We start from the raw sequence: 20,476 nt of genomic DNA, 5'->3' as shown, positions 1-20,476 counted from the left end.
TACGTTGAGAGGAAAATGCGGCGCGCATCGGTGCGCTCCAGAGGCTGCATCAGAATTCAAATGTGACGGCAGTCTGGTGTAGTCATGATTGATTAACAGGTACAGCTGGTACAGTCATTCTAAGATTTTTTTTAAACCACGTATCGCCTGAAAAAAAAATACCCTGCCCTTAAAGTACATGACGAACTTTAAAATGCAGTAGCATGATTGTGTAAGACACTGCAAAACTGTACTAAAATGGAGGACAACTTAAAAAAATATTTTCCAGAATGTATCATGCACAAAATAATGCAAATGTTACTTGAATAAAAGTTGAAAAACAAAGTTTTTAGAGATTACAATATACAACTAATTTATTTTTAAAAAAAAGAGAAATCTGAATGAATTTGTAAAGTGGCTTATATTTTATATTATTTAAAATGATAACGTAAATGATTGGTGTCGGGCGAAACGTCCAAATATGGTGGCTAGTCATTGTCGCAGCATGGAAAAGCCCCGCGGCGACCCTATGGGATGAATTCCACCCAGCGGATGATTTAAGCAAATATATTTTCACAGCTGAAACGTGTGTGTGTGGGCATAAGAACGATGCTAGATGAAGTGGCATGTGTTTCGTCTAAGTGCTATTTGATTGACAGTTGAGCAGGGCGTGGTTTCGGCGCATTCAGTGGACACGCCCACAACATCTTGATATTACACAAATTTCAAGCCTTATGATTTATACTTGGCGAGTTTTTAATCATCCAAATGAGTCATTGTTGTGCGAAATTTATGAATGAATTTATGTTTATTTCCATGTTACAGCCACGGTGAATTTCTCACCTCTTTTCCACAGCTGTAGTCCCGACTCGGTTATGACTTTGATACGACCTCTGAGGCTGTAAAATTGTGAGGTCATCCGCACATTGCGAACATTCCCGTCTTTCCAAGGCAGTGCGAAAGGGCTTCGTGATTGTCATTAATTTGTTGGACCTTTGGAAGATTTCTTGCTTATGGATGGATGCTTCTGTCTTGTGTTCTTTGGCACTCCACTTGTTGCTTTTTGGTGGAAGACGAATTACTTAGACAGCAGAGGCCTGAACACACACAAACAAAAACGCATTTGCCTGTCTCCTCGTTGCATCGCCTCGGACTGTAAACATTAAGATTCACATTTTTGTACATCGTCGTCAGTCACAGAATCCAAACAATTCCGGACGTAGGGGCGCGGCGGAAACGTCTGACATTCCTTAGTTGGTTGTACTCTTGGTGTCAGCCAGTCAAGTCAGTCAGGCACTAAAGAAGTTCCCCAAAAAGCCAACCGGGTATCGATGATCCACTAATGCACAAACACAACAAAACGGCGAAAAATTCCACCAGCCAATGGAAGCAGGTTGTTCCCGTGCCTTGCAGTTACTGCTTCCCACCACCAGAGGTCAGTGTTGCAGCATCAGCAACGGACACGAGTCAGCAAGGAAGTCAAGGGGGGAGAAGGGGAGGGAGGAGTAGGAGTCTCAATTTTCTGTGTCCTTGTTAGCCAACATTAGAACAAACCAACAAGTGGTAAGGCAGCTCCTCGTCTTATTTTGACCTGGAAAGAAAGAAAAAGAGACATTTAGATTTTTTTTATACACAACAATCCGGATCTTGCATTTGCTTAAATTAGCTTTACATTACATTACATTACATTACATTAATGGCTGATTTTGTGTGGGTGTGTGGCAGAGGGGGCTGTGTGTGAAAAGAGTGGCATATATTTCCTCCGGGACACAACAATTTATTGGTCCCTCTGGCTGAAGCCAATAAAGAGCAAAGTGAAAGGACAAACAGCTGGGGGAACAATGATAGCATATTGATGTGTGTGTATGTCACTGCCTTATGTGTCGCAGCCGTTGCGTCGAAGCGGGTTGATTATTTACGATGCGTGTTATGGCCTCCACCAGGTCAGCATCAAACTACGTCCTGGGCCTTCATTTCCTTTCGCCTTGGTTTCGTTTGTTCTTGCGCTCTTCCTTTCACTCTCCTGATCGTAATAAAATTCTTATTTCGGGATTTCATTGTTCATATGAACTCAGAACTCAAGAGGCTGAATTAGAAAAACTAACTTTTATCACAACGGTCTTTTAAAGAGGCCTTTGATTAGCAACTTGTCAAGTATTTGTGGAATAAAAAAAAAAAAAAACATGTAAAAAGCACTTCAAACACTTCTCGAAATCCATTAAAAAGAAATCAATTCCAGAAAATAATGTTATGTATTATTTTACATAAAATAACATTAAAATAATTGTTAATGTACATTCATATGCGCTTGTGACTTCAATGGCGTTGACGGTAGCTGCAGCAAAACCGCACTTGTCTATTTCCGCAATTAAATTAGTTTTACATCGTTGTTGTTTGCAGAAAATTCACCGATCAATGGGAGCGCCGCAAATTTTTATGATATACGGTAAGCCCCCCTTCATTTCAGGTTCCGGGTTCACGATCCTGCTATTTCGCAGATTTTTTTTTTTTTTTTTTTGGGTGCAGTTCATAACTCTATTTTGTTCTAACTCCTGTTTATTTTGGTTATAATTCCACAGTCGACCACTAGATGATGACAATTGTTTGTAAAACAGGAAGAACCAAAACATCCCCCTTCAATCCTGCTTTTTACGCCAACGGAAAGTAACGGTTGTGGGTTCAAGGATGACCGATCGACATTTGACGTGTTTTTGAAAACCTTGAAAAAACGTTGAAATGCTACAAAATGCTCTGCAACATTGAGATCTTTGATCTTGGTAATGCCACGTGTGCTACTTACATGTACATGGGCTGTAGTTGAAGGTGGGAGGTCTTCTGGGGCCCCTGGTAGCCGTACGAGTCGAATCCGCCTATAAAATCAACTACAGCAGAGGAAGAGCGTCCATTAATTAGTCCACGACGACGACGTCGGTGTCGCCGTGTGACGCAAAGCAATTTCAGCATCAAGACGCACGAGCGGGTGCGCCTTATATTTACGACGCCTCGAGAAGGCACGTACACGCCAGCCCTAAATTATCCACGATGGAGCAGCCGAGAGGCACCCGGCAGGTGGTTGCTTGCATCAGACTCTGAAGCTTTTTCACTTTGATGTCAGAGAGCTCCTTAAAAGTCACTTCCACCCGCGCCGTACATGATTTATTCCCGCGGAATTTGCAGACACCGATGCGGGATGTAGCCGTCACTGAGAAATCAGTTGTTAAGGTAACACCTGCAGCCATCTGAGGAAATAGCACTGAATTGAATGAAGCGGTAGGAAAATGAAGGCGTATTTATTATTTATGGCAGAAAATGAGAGTTTGCCAACAACAGTCAGCATTTGAAAGCAGTCCAGTGCAAATAAGACTTGACAAGCTCACTTCAGTTTTTCTGTTTTTATTTCTCGCAGCCTGTACAACAGCAGTGCCTTTGGGTTTTTGTGGGAAATTGAACTGCATTGTTTTACTTGTGACAGTGTAATCCAGTCATGCAGATAGAAACTCAGTAGTTGTGAAAGTCTTCTGAAAGCGACTCTGTAGCACTGCGGCAATATTTTCTGTTCAACGCCACGCGGATGCGATTCATTTAGCTCGTTGATTGCGGTTTGTTGCATTTAAGCTAGAGCACGAAAAGTCATGTGGTTGTTTTAAATGCACAACATATCAGTGCTAACGTTAGCATGACCTTTGCTTTATGTTTACTTTGGAAGGTTGTTTTCGATCTTCCAAATGGCTGCTTTTTGTCAGGTGAGCGGAGTTCGCTGCACTATACAGCGTGAGCATCTCAAATTTGTGCTCATGTAAGAGAAAGAAATTGACCCAATGACGAATCCGAAAAAAAAAAAAAAAAAAATTTTCAAAGACACATTTGACATCTAATCAGAGCGGAAATATAAAAGAATATGTATTTGTCCTCACGTAACTCTCTTGACTTTATTCCCTGAGTTGTCACAAATTCAACAGTCCAATAATCCTTTTCACGTATTCATGAGGAAGACTGATTATGAAACTCAACAGGCCAACTGCTAATCTTCTGTCTGTCGGCCGCATCCGCGGATCACGGCGCCGCGACTCCACGGCGCTCGGGTCGTGATTCCGACAATCGGAATTCCGTTTTAGCGCCGCTCGGGTTTTTTTTTCCCCCGCTGACTCATGCTGCAGTCAGCCGACGGCGTCCCGTCCCGACACACAACCTGAGCTTGTTGCTGACATACAAAGCTTGATTGGAACGTGTCCGACTGAAGCGGGCACACGCGGAATCATTCTCAGGCTAATTAGCTTTCTCAGCAGCTCCGAACGTTCGTGCGAGGGCCCTGGGCGAGCATTAGCTTCCTCACCCAAGGCCCATTGCCCCGAATTGGCCGCGATGATTGTTCAGCCTGCGCCTTTACCCAGCCGTCGTTTTCTTCCCGCAGCCGCGTTCAAGAGCACAGAGGAGATTACGATTGATCCCCCAAAATTATTGCGGGGGAAAGCGTGGCAAGAAGATGGCGCACTCGCTGCTGCCGCGGCGCCCAAATTGTTCACGGTTTTAATAATGGCAAATATCTTTGGTTCCTGGAGAAGATTCACATATTAAAATGTGATAGTGCTCACTTGAGGGCAGTCGATACGCCCTCCCCGTTTCTGTGTGGGCTTTTGCGTCGGTTTTTACGACCTTAATTCGTTATATTAACGCTACGATACGGAATGCATCCTTGCTTTATTGCGTTTTTATGACATACTACATTAAACGTTTAACGTACAGTGGTCCCAAGCATGAGGTGCGAAGAAAAAAAATGGGCTCGCTAGTGGACCCTGGAATTTAAAAAACAAAACAAATTCAGCCCGCAAAGTGCATCTAACTGATCAACATGGAATTTGGCATTCATCCACCAAAAAGTCTCAAGAGGCCATGCCTGAAAAGACATAAGAAGTCGGACATTTTATTTTTTCCAGCAACTATTTTAGGGGCCATTTCCAGGAGTCCAAAGACAAACTTGACCGAGTGATTTTTGTCCGATCGCTACCAAAAGTGAACAATGATTTGAACGTCTAAATGCGTGACAAAGTTTCTGCGCTGGTGCCATTCGTAGGCGTCGGCTAACGGCACCGCCGCAGACGCTCGGAGCATTTGTGGTGGAATGCAAGAGCCCGCATTAGCGGGGACGTTTTGTTTCAGACAAAAGCGAGGAGCGCACACCGTAATCCGCCCGGGCAGGTTTGACTGACAGATCCATTAGCTTGACGGCTTATCAGAGAGCGAATTACTGTAACATAATGAAAAACGACTTTTACATCACCGTTTTCTACGCGGAAATAATTTTTTATGCCCCTTTTTTTTTTTTTTCTTAATATGCAAACGTTGTGAAGTTAGCCTAGCTGGGAATTCATGTATAAGCTGCCACGGTTCATCTTTTTTGGATACGGCAAAGAAAATGAATGGAGCGTTTTACTCCAAATGCAGGCATAGCAAGTTGGTTGTTACTTTCTATGTTTGCCACGTGCGACTAAGATGAGTTTTATGGCCCGTGAACACAAAATTAATTGGCAAAGATTTGAACGGAAGATGTTGAGGCACATTGAGTGGAGATAAGCGAGCCTGTTTCACAAATCCAAAGTGCTAGTTCAGCTCTCTCTGTGCTTTGCGGTGCCAGTGGCCAAAAAAAAAAAAAAAAAAAAAAAAACACATTTAAGCAAAGGGCATCACTGCAGGATGTAAATTATTCAGACTCTGAATTAAGCGCTATTTCCTTGACATTGCAAAGTTCGGTCAAGTCTCAGTATCCTGGAAAAATACAAGCACGCACAACATTTACAAGCAAATGTGATTTAATAGCAAGGCTGTTTTCACAAAGTCCCTTTAAAATTGCCCTCGGCTACAAAGACTCCGTGCAAATGATGGCGTGCAAGGCATTGCTGTTCCACTACAGTCCTGTAAGTGGCAGTAATGAGCATAAATTGGGATTAAAAACAAACCGCCTTTTTTTTTTTTCACCACGGTGCCATATGCCGGGTGGACTGGGTCCCTCCCCCACTTTGATCCAAATGTGCAGCTAAAGTTTCCTCCTTAGCCCGTGCGCCAATCTCCCGTCGCAGTTTGCAGCGATTATGCAATCCAACTTTTGCCTCCCGTTGCGCTTGCCGGGGAATATCAATTGTCTCCTTTACTGCCTGTCAGCGCCGTCTGTCATTCAGCATTTATGACTGAATAAAACATGGCGGCTTATCGATCCTCTGCTGCGATTCAGCTCCACTGACGGCCTCGGGCGTATTTAATGCGCTGCAATAGTTAGAAGCATACGCGCCGTTTAAAATGTTGTCATGGCAAATGAGTGCGTTCCTCCCGACACGGGATTACACCTCGGTGCGTTTTAGTAAACTCATTCGACGTGTTTGAATCGATGACATTGACAACATCGTTCAACGGGAGTCACGTGGCAACTGCATGAAAGACGCGCATGCTGCACATACACTTAAATGCTTAAAGTGTCACGTTCAAGAATTTGGAAGGCATTTTTTTTCCCCGCTTTATTTCGAATATATAAAAAAATAAATAAATAAAAATTAAAATGAGAGAAAAAAAAACAACAAAAAAAGTGTCATTTAAAAATGTCATTATGTCGCCTCAAGATTGTAAATTTGGATGTTTTTGAGACAAGAGTGAGGTGAGACGCATTTAAGTAAGCCTGCTTTGTTAAAAAAAAAAAAAAAAAAAAAAAAAGGATTGCGGTCATGCTGTGGTGCAGAAGGAACTGGTCAGCCATGACGGGAAGTGCGAGCTAATTCATATTTGCCTATTAAACTGCTTAATCAGCTCATTGATTCATTTATTGCATCACTCTTGACTTGATTTTGGGTGGATTTGCTACAAAATAATGAATGAGGTTGCATTAAAAGCACATGAGCGTGCACGTGTGTGTGTGCGTGTGCGCGCGCGCGTGCACTCACAGCTGTCCTCCTCCTCCGAGATGAGCTTGACCACGTAGCAGGCGTAGATGAAGCCCGCCAACTGGAGGAGACACAAAGAGACATTACAGCCTTGAGGGACGTGACCCCGGCACAGGAAGCGCAGTCCTCACGAGACGAAAAAGAACGGGCCGCGTAAGTGGATCAGAACACCGTGTCGTCTCCAATCACTTGGACAAACGCGCGCGCACACGCGGCGGGGGAAGAAAAAAAAAAAAAAAAAAAAAAAAAAAAAAAGCCTTGGCATTTCCAACGACAAACCAAATGACGCCAGGTGAAAAGCCACCGAAAGCTTCCGTCGCTCTATCGGCGGAAATGCCCGGGAGGACACGGACACAAGATTGGAACGCCTTTGCACTCTGATCTGCTCGCCGATTGGCCGCTTGTGTCCATGGCAACCGGGAGGAGGCTTCCAGATGTGCGGTTAATGAAAGGCTGGCCTCAACCAAAACGAGGAGACGTGCAACACCGGCGGCTGAGCGAATGAATGACTCGCCGAGTCACAACGCGGGCGCGTCAAAGTTTTCCGGGGCGACGGCGAGCCGCTGGGCCGTTCCGCATTCCGCCTTCGTCTCAAGGTCTCCACCTCATTTGGTGTAAATAACGTTCGGATCCCAAAGCGCCTCGCTCGCCTCGCCTCGTCTTCCGTCGTCCTCACAATGACTGACAAGTCAATTAGTGACAGAAATGTAACGGTTGACGCCGTTGCCAAGCGGATATCGCAGGAGAAGTGGCAGCAAGGAGAAGAATACCGTACGTTTAAGAAACTCAGAAGCTACCTTTTTGTGGGCTTCTTTGCGCCTTTTTTGGTTGTCAAAATGTCCTTGGCTGACATGAACCAACAAATATGACAGAAAACGCTGGCGCGAACTGGAAACGCGCTTGCACCGTCCGCCGCCCCTGCCGCCATGCACATTAATATCCTGTTAATATTCTGACCACTCAAGTATTGAATCTCGGAGTTGATGCACGTCAACGCAATATCCTGTTGACAAAAAAAAAAAAAAAAAAGAGGCCGGCGGGTTAGATTGTCTCCTGATGCGAAGAAAGTTGCGGCAATATTCGTCTCATCTTGTGTTGCACAACTCTGCTACCAGTTACTTTTTTTTTTTTGTATCAACATTTCTGTTTTACATTTCTTAGAAAACAACTTTAGTGGGGAAAAAAAACAACAATTTCCGGATACATGCTGCTTTCACTTCACAGGAGGTGATGTTTTTTTATTTTATTTATTTATTTATTTTTCATATCAGGCTTGTCCTTTTAGATTTGTTGCTATGCAACGTCTTCACTTTTCCAAACAAAACTGTCGGTGCAGCAGAGCACCTCCGGAATATAACCGAGCCTCCTTCATGCGTTCTTTAGCGTCCGTCAATTTGATAAGAGACGTCGTAGCTATTTGGGGGAGGCTGCCGCGCTTGCGAAACTACGGCACTAACGATGCCGGCCTTATCCATTTGCCATTTTTCTCAATTATGGTTACCTAGTAACTAAGCGGGGATAGAAAGAAGGATGTCGGCGGCGACGGCGGGAGCGGTTGAGCCTGTCGAGAAATAATCAGTACAACTTTTCCTTGTGTAAATCAGGGCGGAAACGTTAAGGGGACACGCGCTCGGCGAAGAGAACATCCCTTACCCCGTTTAGAAGGCGTGCCACGCTCAGTAGGTGACAAAATGTATTTGGTCAAACAAAATAGTGCGCCGCCATGTCGACAGTGGAATTACACCCTAAACAAACAAGACGCCGAACAAAAATGTTGAAAAGCTACTTCTCTGCTCTTCTGCACTTTGTGAAGCAACGTCGCAGTTGAAACAATCTGACGTTAGCCATGCTAGTTAGCTAGCTCTCCTGTCTCAGTCGCGAAATGATAGGTGGCGCTATTGTCAATCTGATATTGGATCGCACATTGCATCGCAAAACCAAAACCAGTCGGGATCGTCGATGACCAGGCGAGAGCCAGGCTCCGCCCCCTCCTTGGCCACTCGACCGTGCGCAGCCAGGTTGCCTTTTGCCCAACCGGCCGCTGCTGCAATTTGCTGACGCCGCACAAAAAAAAAAAAGTCGGCCGGGGTTTTGTAAATGGAATCGTCTCACAGGTTGACGCAGCGCCGCCACTTGTGAAAATGGCGCCTCGATTGAAATTCCTAATTGATTCAGTCCCGTTTTTCCAGCTTCTCGCGTAGATGATGATAAGTGCGCATAATCGCCCCGATGTGGCCTGTCGGCGTCTGATAATCTTGTTGGGTTTTTTTTTTTTTTTTTTTTGCAGCAAACATTCCGCCTGATCATTAATCCCCCCTGTGCTGCGGCCGCTGATAAATTGCGCCGTCACCAAGGTGTCTCATTTTACGGGAATGAATGTGTTTGCGTAGCTGTGATGAACATCCTATCGCAGAGATTTTCCCCTCATATGCACAAGAGCTTCATTGAACTCGTCTGATTCCACATTCCAGCCTCCACATTAACTCATTCACTGCCAGATATTTTCAGACCCTCTTTTACCCTAACGTTTGGAAAAAAAAAAAAAAAAAAATAGAAATCCTGTCAATTCTTGGGATTGAATGGCTGGACTGTGAAGTCAATTCATCAATGGCAGTGAATGAGTTAAAAAGCAGTTTGAAGCAATACAGCGCAAACTTGTTGTTTCGTTGCACGAGGGACAAAGAGCACCGTGCAAAACGTCCTTCCCGGACAAGCCAAACGACACCCCCGCAGGTTATTACTTATTCATCAAAAATTGGATTAGCGCGGCAGAGCGCAGTGGCTGAGCGACATGCGCGCCATTGTTCTTTCTCCTTCCTTGATCTTTGAATCACAAGCGGGCGCTGGAAGCACTAAGCCGCCCTGCGGAAAACCTCCCCTGGATGTTTTGAGCCTCGCGTTGGCATGCCGAGGACGTCACGTCGTGTGCGTGAAACGACAACATACGTACGCACCGTATTCTGCAATGCCGGCGTGGCTTTCCCGCCCACGCTCTGACTGCACTCGGCCCAAAGTTGTAAAGGCTACCCAACTTTTTGCTGCCCCCCCCCCCTGTGCCATGGCAGAGGTGATCAGGTGTGCCCCCCCCCCCCGCCTTTCCACTTAACTCCGTTGTAAATTTTGATATCCAAAACGACGTGACTATAGAACCGAAAATGACGGTAGACGCCAACAACTTGGGGTGGTTGTTGTTGCTGGAAGAAATCTTCACATGGCGTTTATGACTTCATCTGGCTTTGTCGAAAACAAACGCGGCGCCGAGCTCATCATCATATGTGATGATTTTCCGACAGGAACAGGTTGACTTGGGTGCCAACCGGAAACAAGAAAAGATGATTTGGGCTAATGAAATCATCTGCTTGTTTTTTTATTTTTTTATTTAATTTTTTTTTACCAATCACAGATATGACACGACAAGAGCCAAGCGGGCGCAAGCCTGGTCTTGAAAGTGCGTCACGTCTCAATTAGCGTTCTCAGAGGTTTCCCCGCCACTGAGCTGAAGACGGCGCAACGCCGACGCAACGCCCAAACGCTCCCCCTTGCTTGCTTTCAGATCAGAGCTTCATCTCGGAATGATGAAGCCGGCTCCTCTGTGTTGGATGATTTCGTCCTTTTAAGAACCAAAGTGTTCATTTGCTCTGGCAGAAAACCCAAATCTGGAGATAACAAGGCAAACTTCGAATCCAGCCTCAAGCAGCTCCGAGGAAAAGCTTCTACATTGTACTTGTCTTGCTAATGATCATGTCATCGGGTACGCCGTAGCGGGCCCCAACTTCGGAAAAAGTCTTCTGTCTTAACAGCCCGTTTACAACGTGAACTCAGGAGAATTTACTACCATTACTATTGAAATGCGACAGCCCCCAAAGAGGAACTTTGGTACTCAGTTCCTTTTTTTGCACTAGCATAATAACGTATGTAGGTCGATGCTGGAACATTACATTTGACCAGATCTAAAAGCGGGACGGATTGATTCTAGTAGAGCGATTCCTTTCAGGATGGATACATTCCTTGAACAAGTACAAGAAGTGAATTGTACGTCAATGTGCCTCCGTAGCGGAGTACTAGCACGTATCTATTGTGCCGTTAGATAACGCAGCGCTGAGAGTGCAAGGGGGAAAAAAACTGAGATTGACATCATGTAAGGTCGAAAATATCAGCATACTTGGACAATTCTCTTGTCCCACCCTTACAGTACGGTGGCAGAAGCCTCTGACTTGACATTTTTGTACCTTGATTCAACACTTACGCCAGCGGCGCTAGCAAGCCCGCCTGGCAAACTACAGAATAATGGCAACATAACCCCCCTCCAGCCCGACTTGAACAGCTAGCCGACGTGTAGAATGAACGCCGCGAAGAACTTTGACAGCGTTTCCACCGAGTGAAGCCGCGCGAGGCGGTCAGGTTGGCGCGTGTGACAGTCCGCCTTTCCGCGCAGCAATTACGCTGAGACGGTTGCGGCGCGCCAGGCCGTCATCCAAAAAGGCGAGAATGCGGCGGCACCTGCTCACCCCAAGCGTTTCTCCATTTCTGCTGATTTAATCATGAATTAAACCCACACTTAGACCGGCGAGTACAACTGCGCTTTAGACGCCGATGAAAGGCGACAGGCCTCCGTCATCGCCGCTCTTTATTTCGCTGCCTGTCGTCTCCTCTGATCCCGCTAACGATCTCGCTTTGCCGCGCAGCAAAAAGGTTCCGGAGGGCCAGCGGCAAATGGTTTCGACAGAGATGAAACGAAAAGAGGCAGCGGCTCGGAAAAGGGGCGTCGTGTCCAACTTAGTAAAGTGTCGACTTTGGATTTAGCCCATGCGGCGCTACCTTCAAGTTCTAGCGCAACATTTGAGTCTTTTTTTTTTTTTGGTGAGAAACATTCTGGGACGTTCAGGTCTAATTGTGTGTATGTATTGTTCGCGATAGCACTTACGGCCAGGAGTATCTGCAGCGAGGAGTGAGCCACTTCGACAAACTGAAAGTCCATCAGGCACCCGGATATGGAGATGTATCGGTGGTCCTCGGGTGCCCAAGGGGGAGGCGGGCTGACGCGGGTCACCCTGCACCCGGGGCCGTTCTCCATCCACCAGGAGCGATGCATGGACAGGTTGAAGGTGAGGACCAGGTCAGAGTCCTGCGGAGGCGCACAGAGAGCCGGCAAAGAGGTTAAACTAGCCGAGCCAGGAAGGGCGGCGGCGGCGGATTGTCAAGGCGGCGTTCGGACGCATTTTAATTAAAGCCAAACTGTTTGTCATCTCCGGGGCGGCGAGATGAACAGATATGAAGACAGATAAAGAGAGCGAAGGGATGGCTGTGGCTAAAAATAAATCATAAGATGTAGAACTCCGTCGGGGACGCAAGGGAGGGATGTTAGGATAAGAGACGAGTAAAACCTACAGAATAAAACACACAAAAGCTCCAATGATGCTTTTGTACAGTCGAGGCATGTCAAAGTCCCGCCGCCGCAAACCCTTTGAATCATATTAGAGCGGGCACTCCAGTTTGGAGCCGCCTGCTGTCGCCTTGATCGGCTGCTGATCGACCTCGGAGAATCCCAAAAGGAAACTCCAAACGGCAGCAGCCAAGTCGTGCGGAGTTGTGCCCGTGATGAGAAATGGCTTGCAAGGGCTGCGGAACTTAGACACGGTCAGGGAGTGAAGCGCTCCCAATTGCTTTGTCAGGGTAAGCGCGCTGAAGTCCAAAAGCGCAGATGCCATCGCTGACCATGTGACCGACCAACCCGACTTGACACCCAGTAGCACGGTTCACATCGTTTTAGTTTTAGTCATTTAGTCATATGATTCGGTTTTCAAAGATTTTTTTTTTTCGTTTGTATATGTCGCACTAGTAATCATTAGGGATGTAACGATTCACTCAACCCCGATTCGATTCCATTTTCGATTCGATTTTTCCAAAAAATTTCTACCATGCTTGTCTGTGCACTAGTGTGGCTGTGCAGCCATCCACCAACGCAATACGCAATAATGTTTGGCGCAAAAGCATCAAAATGTGCTGCGCATCTGGAATGAAAAAACGTTTCAAGACATCATTTTCTCGAAGAATTTAATCAACTCGATTTTTTTTATTAATCACATGGATTAGTCGAGGCGAATCCATTTTCGATGAATCGTTACATCCCTAGCAATCGTCCACCCTCAAGGTTTTCCGGGCCGTTCGTTTCGATGCATGTTCATCCGACGTATTTTGTAAAAGGACGGGAAAGGCGTATTCCGCCATCCAAACTTTGCTGGTCTGCGACAGCTGTCAAGTCAGACCTTGACAACAAAAGCATGCAAGAGTTCGCCGCACTTTCTCGGCGTGCCACCGATTGGCTGCCTGAGCAAAGCAAAACAAGTTTGCCGCGGCTGGTTGTTGGGAGCACAGCTGTCGTCTTAGTTGATGAAGTGAGGCCGCTTGCTCCCGGTTCTATTCATCCCGCTGTCACGTCGCGCCCGCACTCGACCGTGCCGCCTCATCCTTCCAAAATGTTCATTTTGCCGCTAATGTTCCCACCTAATTAATTTCAATGGTGCTTTCCTTTCTCTCCCTGGTTTCCTTTTTGGGTCTCTTTCTATTCTCGTGTAATGACTTAATGCCTCATTAGCGCTGAGCTCTGATTAATACCGTCTCCCCTTGTTGTGCTCGTCTTTGTAATGAGTAAAAAATCTCGCAAAATTTCCAGCCCGCCGACTGGCCGCTCGGCCATCGCTCTTCATCGCCCTTCTATTGTCACCGCGCGTGCCTCTCATATCCCCACCCCGACCTCCGTCCATGATGCCCGCATCCGTTTTTTTTCCGCCGCCTCAGCTTTAAATGAGAGCCGCGACCGTCCGCAGCAATCAAGGCCGAGCAAACACCGCTGGAAACGCGACGTGCACCTTGCTTTTTTTTTTTTTTTTTTTTTTTTTTCTTTTTCGGTCACAGCGGATGCCGCGAGACCGTTGAGGTTACAAGATCAGATATAAAGCGTGAAAGCAATCGACTCGAATGGCACTTTTCTTTTGATCTCCTTTTTACGCGTTGAACGCCAATGAGTGAGCATGACCAACCTTGAATGGAAAGCGAGCGAATGTGCGTATGACAAAGTGTACGGAGAATAATTTGAGGAGCGCTGCTTGGGGATCAGGCATTTGTGCTCTCGGGGCTTTGTCCCTGACTTTGGACTGGCGCTGCTTCAGTGAACCACGTCTGTTTTTTTTTCCCCCCGTCTCTCTCTCTCTCCCTCTGCCTCGCTCTCGCTCAATTTCCCATTTCTCTCCTTTGTCTGCAAGCCCCATGGGAGCCAGGAATGGAGGAGGAAAGGCCCTTTAAAAACCGTCTTGTTTCGGATGGCCAGATTGTGAACAAGCGGCATATTAAGTTGGGGAGCATGGATGGATGAAAAAGGCAGAGTTCAGACGCCTTTCCCAAGGTCAATGCCAGACACTTTTGTCGAAATTTCAGGATTTTTCTCGTGGTGATCTCCAAATTATATCTGTATACTCACATTTAAATATATGCATCTCATTAAAGTGGGGAAGTCAACCCGAGCATATTTTTTTGTTCTATGCAGGCCCACTGGTTGAGACGCGGCATTCTGATTGATATTGCGTTTGTGGAATATGAGTTAAGCAGCAAAATCCAGCCATTTTTAGTCATCTCTGGGGGCGGCCATTTTGTCATTTCTGTCGACTGAAAATGACATCACAACCGCTCGGGTAACGACCAATCAAGGCTCAGCTTCAGAAAACACGTCAGCCGTGATTGGTCGTTACCTGAGCGGTTGTGACCTCGTTTTCAGGCGACAGAAGTGACAAAATGGCCGCCCCCTGGCTTAAAACGGCTGAGCGCTTTATTTGAAAAGACGCCTGGAAATAGCAAAAAATGACGGTCAAATACGGCGCTCCATCTCGAGGCTACAAAAAGACAAAGAAAAAGCCTCACCCGACAGGTTGGACATCTCGTGGCGAATTTAAAGGTGTATTTTTCCACTCCAATTCCAAATTGTTGGACGTCAGGGGCTTTGGACCCAGCAGCTTTTACGCTAGCTTGCGGCACACACAGAGCCACGTAGCATTTGACCTCGTTTTGCGTCGTCTAAATATACAACACGAGCTCCGGCGGTCATGTAGCCAGAATCAGTCAGGCGCTAAATCAACGCCCGCCGTTTGGGGCGCCGCGACACAAAAGACGCGCCGAGAAAGCGGCCGGGGTCGGAAAATAAGCTTTATTCTCACTCCAGTCAATTTTTCACTCTATTTAACAAACCGTCTCCGTCTGCGTTTGTGCTCTTTTGCAGCAAATATCATCAGTCATGCCGCATCTCCCCACATTGTTTGGCTGTGATTTCCCAAGGGCGCCGCATGAGACCTTAACCCATAATGCCTCAAGCACCTCTCTTCTATCAAATTGGTTGGGGGTTCTGGGGATTTTTTTATTTATTTATTTTTTTCGTTGAATGTATTTGTGCGTGCCGAATGTGGCAGGTGGGCGTTCAAACGGAGATGAAGTCAATATAACAACCGCGGCCATCAGGCTAAATTGTTGCCGGCGACCAACATCCCAGGTGGGCTGGAGACGGACACAATTAGGTTCTCTCGCTACGTTTCTTGGTTTCTTCGAAGCCTTTTGGCCACGCCTATCGTAAAAAAAAAAAAAAAAAAAAATCACTTCTTTTAATTATAGTCTGATAGCTTTCCATCTATCACTTTTCAAGAGCGCTTGACTTCATGACGGTCAAGGGCGAGCTGGAGCCTACCCAGGCTGATTTTTGGGTCAAAGAAGGGCTGCGGCTTTGATTTCTTCTTCTACTATCTGAAATTCTACAAATTTCTTTTGGTTTGTGCCCACTTTGTGTTTTTGCCACTCCGAAGTGTTGAAAACGGCTTGAGAACAAATCAATTCTGTGAGAATGGAGATTGTAATGTCAGCCACTGTCACAGGCAATCTGTTCAATCAGCCGCCTGCGTTTTTAACGAGCCAAACGCTAATTCACAGCGGCGCGGGAAAATCGTACGGCAACTGTGAATAATCGGCCAAGTTGCTCGGCTCAAACTATTAAAAAAAAAAAAAGTTGACGACTTAAAGGCATGGGATTGACACTTGAACTCGCGTTAATGCGCGTTTGGTTTGGCGAAATGATATCAGGCGCTAGCATGATGCAAGCGTGGCGCTGATGGCTGCTGATTACACAACCGAATGTCAATGCTGCATATTGCAGACGCCGATTTCCCCAGCCCACCATCTCTTGCCTTTCATCCTCCATCTTTGTCTTCACGCCTCATCCCACCGACTTGCCTCCATCTTCCACGCTGCGTGTGCGCGCGTGTATGACACCTTTTCAGTTGTGTGTGTGTGTGTGTGTGTGTCTTGCTTTCTTCTGACTCATGACAAACGACACGTTGCACACACCCGCGCGCACATTTTTACGCATGCAGTGTGCTAAGGAGAGCACGCAGAGATGCGCCCACCACCACCACCACCACCGCCGACGTAAGCCCTCCCCACGCCCGCCCCCCGACCCCCCTCCCGCCCCACGACCCCCCTCCCAAGCTAATGATTGACAGCTGAGTGTGTCCATGTGTGTGCCTCTGTCACCTAGGGGGTGGCTGCATCTATTATAGCACACCACTGACTGCTGACAGTTTGCTGTGTGTGTGCGCGCGTGGGCGTTTGTGTGCACGCACGATAACGTGAATTATGCTCCGCGCTCCACGGGCTCCTCTCCAAATCTGCCCAGGATGCCGTTCGAAAATCACTTCAAAAAGAAGCATTTCCATATTGATACGAGTCGGTTTCTGGCAATTTGGTCAATTTATCGATACTTTTTATGGGAGGCAAGACAAAATGGCCACTGCCTTAAAGCGGGCACAAAGGCTTCATTTTTCGTGATTTTCAAGATGCATTTTTCAAAAGTTATATATAAATAAAATTGTGAATAAACAAAGGTCAATTTCCGTTTGCATGATTTTCAGTATATTTTTCCACCTTTGCAAGTTTTAATAATACATTTTTATTTTATCTTTATTTGAAAGCGCATTTCATAGCACTCAAAGATGCTTTACAACAAGAATAAATGAATAAAAGCTACAATTTGAAAAAAAATAAATAAATACACACAACTTTTACATTAATCTTTTCGGGTGTATGTTCAAGGATTTTTTTTTTCCCACACTTGTTAAATGTCATAAAGCAACTTCACATTTACGTAAAGCGTTCACATTTACGTTTCTCGTCAAATTGCGCTGAAAGCAACACGTGTGCCGCAACAAGTGTTTGCATCCGAAATGTCTTACTTTGCAGTTGGGATCGCAACATACTCGGTCAGTCTCGACGATATCGAATCCAATGAGCCGCCGCAATTAAAATTAGCCGTGAAGAATTAGCATGGAGGGGGAAAAAAAAAAAAAAAAAAGCAAGGAGCCAAATCCTCAGTGCTGTCGAGGCCTCTTCACAAGCGGCTAAATGCGCTCGGTAATGGCGGCCAGTGAGAATTTGGCGAGTGATGAAAGAGTGTTTGCTGTGGGAACACCGCAAGGAGGCGGCGACACTTTGGTAGTGTCGTTGGCAGCGCGAGAGCGTGACAATGCCCAAGGGCCGCCGAGCGGCCATTTTGCCACTTGCTGTCGACTGAAAATGACTTCACAGTTGCTCAGGATAAAGTGACGACCACTCGCAGCTCGGCTTGCGAAGGTCACATGACCAAACGCCGACAACTCCTTTCAGCAGTACAAAGTATTGAAAATGACTTGAGAACAAACCTTTTACTCTTGAATGCTCAACCGTCTGCAAAGTGTTGACAAACTCCGCCTCCGGCCTCACTCTGAGGGAGCTGTGCTGCATTTTGTAGCCTCAAGATTGAAAATCTGGGTGTTATTTATTTTTGTATTTGTATTTTTTTTATTTTTGGACAATAATGAGTGAAGATAGTTCGGTCCGATATATTTGAGTAAGCCTGTGTCATTCAAAATGGTTTGCTGTGATGCTTTGGTGCAGAGGGAACTGGTCAGCCACGAAGATACTGCAAAGCGCCTGAACCTTCGAACTGCGTCATGTCGTGCTAACCACCCGGCCAAAGTGCTGCAGTGCCAGCACTAATACGGCAAATTTGAACCTGATCCAAATGAAAATGTGACCAATGTTCAAAATGATGACAGTGAATCAAATGTAAAGTGGTGCCTTGACTTAAGAGTGGCCCAATTTACAAAGTCTGAGTTTTTCAAGTTTTGAGCTGTTTGGAATTTGCCGGGTTCTATTGTGTGTGTTCCGGTCAAAAATCCAACGAACATCGACTAGAAGCACTGCGGACAAATTGGCGTGGGTGGTGGTATGCGTGGTGAGCAGACAGAGAGCAAAAAGAGGGTGAGGTTCGTCCCTCGGAGCTGCAACCGTTTCCACTCTTTCAATAAGCCTCTGGAGTGTCTCAAGTGCCTGAATGGTGAGCCGAGAGCTGTTTCAATGACTCGTGAAGACCAATTTGCGTGCGGGATAATGTCGGTGAATCACAGATGACTTTGTGAACATCAAACAGCCTGAGATGACTTCTGGCCATCGCCGGCGGTGATTTGATGCATCAAACAAATATTTATTTGTCATGGCGCACGGAAACGCGACGGATTTGGCTGCGATATCTCACATCCGTCAGTATGTGACGACATGCGCACCAGGAGAGCTTAATGTGTCGTGATGGCCGGCCTGCGAGTATATTAGCCGTGTAGCCGACAGTCTGATGGCTGCGCTAATAAACGTGTCGAGCCGCGGGCGACGGAGGGATGCGTAATCTGGACATCAGGACTCGGGGCAAATAAAAACGAACAAGGGCGTTATAGTGCAATTTTCCGTCTCTGATTGGGAGGCGCTTTCAAACACAGAAGCGTGTCAGATCTCTTAATGGAGAAAAATGGAGCCGACTTTTATCAGGCCACCTCAACGTAATAGCCGGCGCGTATTCATGGAATGTAATAAACTGGCCAGTACACGAAGCGCCATAGTTTGAATCGCAATTGGCCACGAAGAGCAGCAACTTCTAGACGCACGTTTTCAAGTGTTGACTTTGTAAGCGCAAAATGAAGGCCGATCAAAGGGGAGGTCGCCGGGTTTCAAACTTGGATTAAACGCCTCTCTCAAAAAGACAAAAGACGTCAGCCAATTTGTTTTGAAGTTCTCATTTGAATGTGATTTGGGCCTTTCAAAATCCAGCCCCGAGGCTTTGGATTTGAGAACAGCACAGCTTTTGAGTTGAAGACAAAGATTGGGTGCTGAATCTCAGCTTGTCACGTTGAGGGAGAGAAATTGACAAAGTCCAGGCACATCGCACTCGAACAGTCTATGAATTGTAGGAAACGCTGGTCCCCAACCACCGGTTGGTAGGTAGCCCGGCAAGCTTGGCAATGAGTTGGCAATCGGCAATTTACGTCAGTCACACAATGATGTGTGGCACTTGAAAGATCAGTCAAAATGCTCCAAAACTGCTCTCAGTGTTGAAAACAACGATTGAGTTGATATCATTCCAAAATGCATTCGTTCCTTGCCCCCAAATAGACCCCTACTCCCATCTTCAACTTGGTAAATGAAAACGGAGATTGTTTTGAATGTATGATTCATATCTCCAACGTTCAATCCACGCACAGCTTTCATCTCTTACCCGACAGCTCGCTGCAAATTTTTGCGCTTAAATTATCTTAACTCATGGCTGGATGACACAATCTTGTCTTTTTTCCGTTCATCTTTCATTTCGGGTGGGTGCTCACTTTTTTTTTTTTGTTATCGTTGCCTGGGCGACCCAGCGACACTGGGGGGAGGGGGGGTGTTTAAGCTCGCCGACACACAGCCCACCGCCCGGGTTTAGCCCCGAGATGAGCCGATGAGGCAACGATGAAAGCGAGGGGAGCGCCCACGTTAAGCCAACACTCGTTAGCGCTAATAGCCTGCGAGTGCAAACGCTAATGAGCCTTTAAACAGGAGTCCCTTTTCTTCTCACTTTTATTGTGAAGGAATTCCTTCAAGTCTGCCTTTGAAATGTGGGACCAACACATTTTGGATTGCCGCTTCATTTGTTTGACGGCGAGCTTTGGCGTTGTTTTACATGCGGTCCGGCGTAACGGGTCAGTAGACGAGGCAGGGGACCGGCGCTGATAGATTCGTCAAACAGCTGGCGAAGCCGGTTGCATGTGGGGGTGCGCCGCCGCCTTCTCTAATAACTAGGTCAAGGTTAATGTGCCCTGGAGCGTTACGCACAAACACACGCAGTGCTGTGGTCATAAAAGCAAAATGGGGCGGCATGTGCTTTGGCCGCGCCTCGCTCTGATTGGCCAGCGTTTAATTGATGACGGCGCTACTAATTAGCGGGGGGCTCTTTTGAAAACAGATGTGTCGAAAGCACTCGGCTGGCCCCGTACGGGAATGATAACAAATGTCAAGTCGGGAGTCATCTGTTGGTGGCATTTGAGGCGTGGCATTTAGTTGTGCAAATGATTTTTTTCGGGGGGGGGGGGGGGTTGATGACATAAATTATTAAATAAATAAACTTTGTTTAAAATTTCCTTCCCCGCAAATAAATGATTCCCACTTAAAGTAACTTGGATTGCAATATATTTATCAAT

At 46.4% G+C, this 20,476-nt stretch overlaps 2 protein-coding genes across 12 annotated transcripts in view; one reads left to right on the top strand and one right to left on the bottom strand.

Moving 5' to 3' along the window:
* Positions 1 to 20,476, top strand: part of LOC147128363 (triadin-like) — a 75,658-nt gene that overhangs the window by 11,686 nt on the left and 43,496 nt on the right. For 2 of the 8 annotated variants that reach the window (XM_086018660.1, XM_086018659.1), the window contains exon 1: positions 11,922 to 12,010. The exons of the other annotated variants lie outside the window; for them this stretch is intronic. In XM_086018660.1, the coding sequence (XP_085874786.1) occupies positions 11,992 to 12,010 (19 nt within the window). In that variant the 5' untranslated portion in view covers positions 11,922 to 11,991. Of the gene's footprint in view, positions 1 to 11,921; positions 12,011 to 20,476 lie in introns of those variants that run through there. 8 annotated transcript variants of the gene reach the window in all.
* The window catches only part of nkain2 (sodium/potassium transporting ATPase interacting 2), a 45,101-nt gene continuing 25,393 nt past the window's right edge, over positions 769 to 20,476 (bottom strand). For 3 of the 4 annotated variants that reach the window (XM_086018654.1, XM_086018653.1, XM_086018656.1), the window contains exons 4-7: positions 11,830 to 12,030; positions 6,906 to 6,966; positions 2,780 to 2,861; positions 769 to 1,570 (exon numbers count right to left, since the gene is read on the bottom strand). In XM_086018654.1, the coding sequence (XP_085874780.1) occupies positions 1,561 to 1,570; positions 2,780 to 2,861; positions 6,906 to 6,966; positions 11,830 to 12,030 (354 nt within the window). In that variant the 3' untranslated portion in view covers positions 769 to 1,560. Of the gene's footprint in view, positions 1,571 to 2,775; positions 2,862 to 6,905; positions 6,967 to 11,829; positions 12,031 to 20,476 lie in introns of those variants that run through there. The other variant, XM_086018655.1, reaches the window with a different exon arrangement.

This window comes from Filicampus tigris, chromosome 20, assembly GCF_054856515.1.
Source record: "Filicampus tigris isolate MCC_2025a chromosome 20, RoL_Ftig_1.0, whole genome shotgun sequence".
Taxonomy (NCBI): Eukaryota; Metazoa; Chordata; class Actinopteri; order Syngnathiformes; family Syngnathidae; genus Filicampus; species Filicampus tigris.
This window is presented reverse-complemented; position numbering and strand designations above follow the sequence as displayed.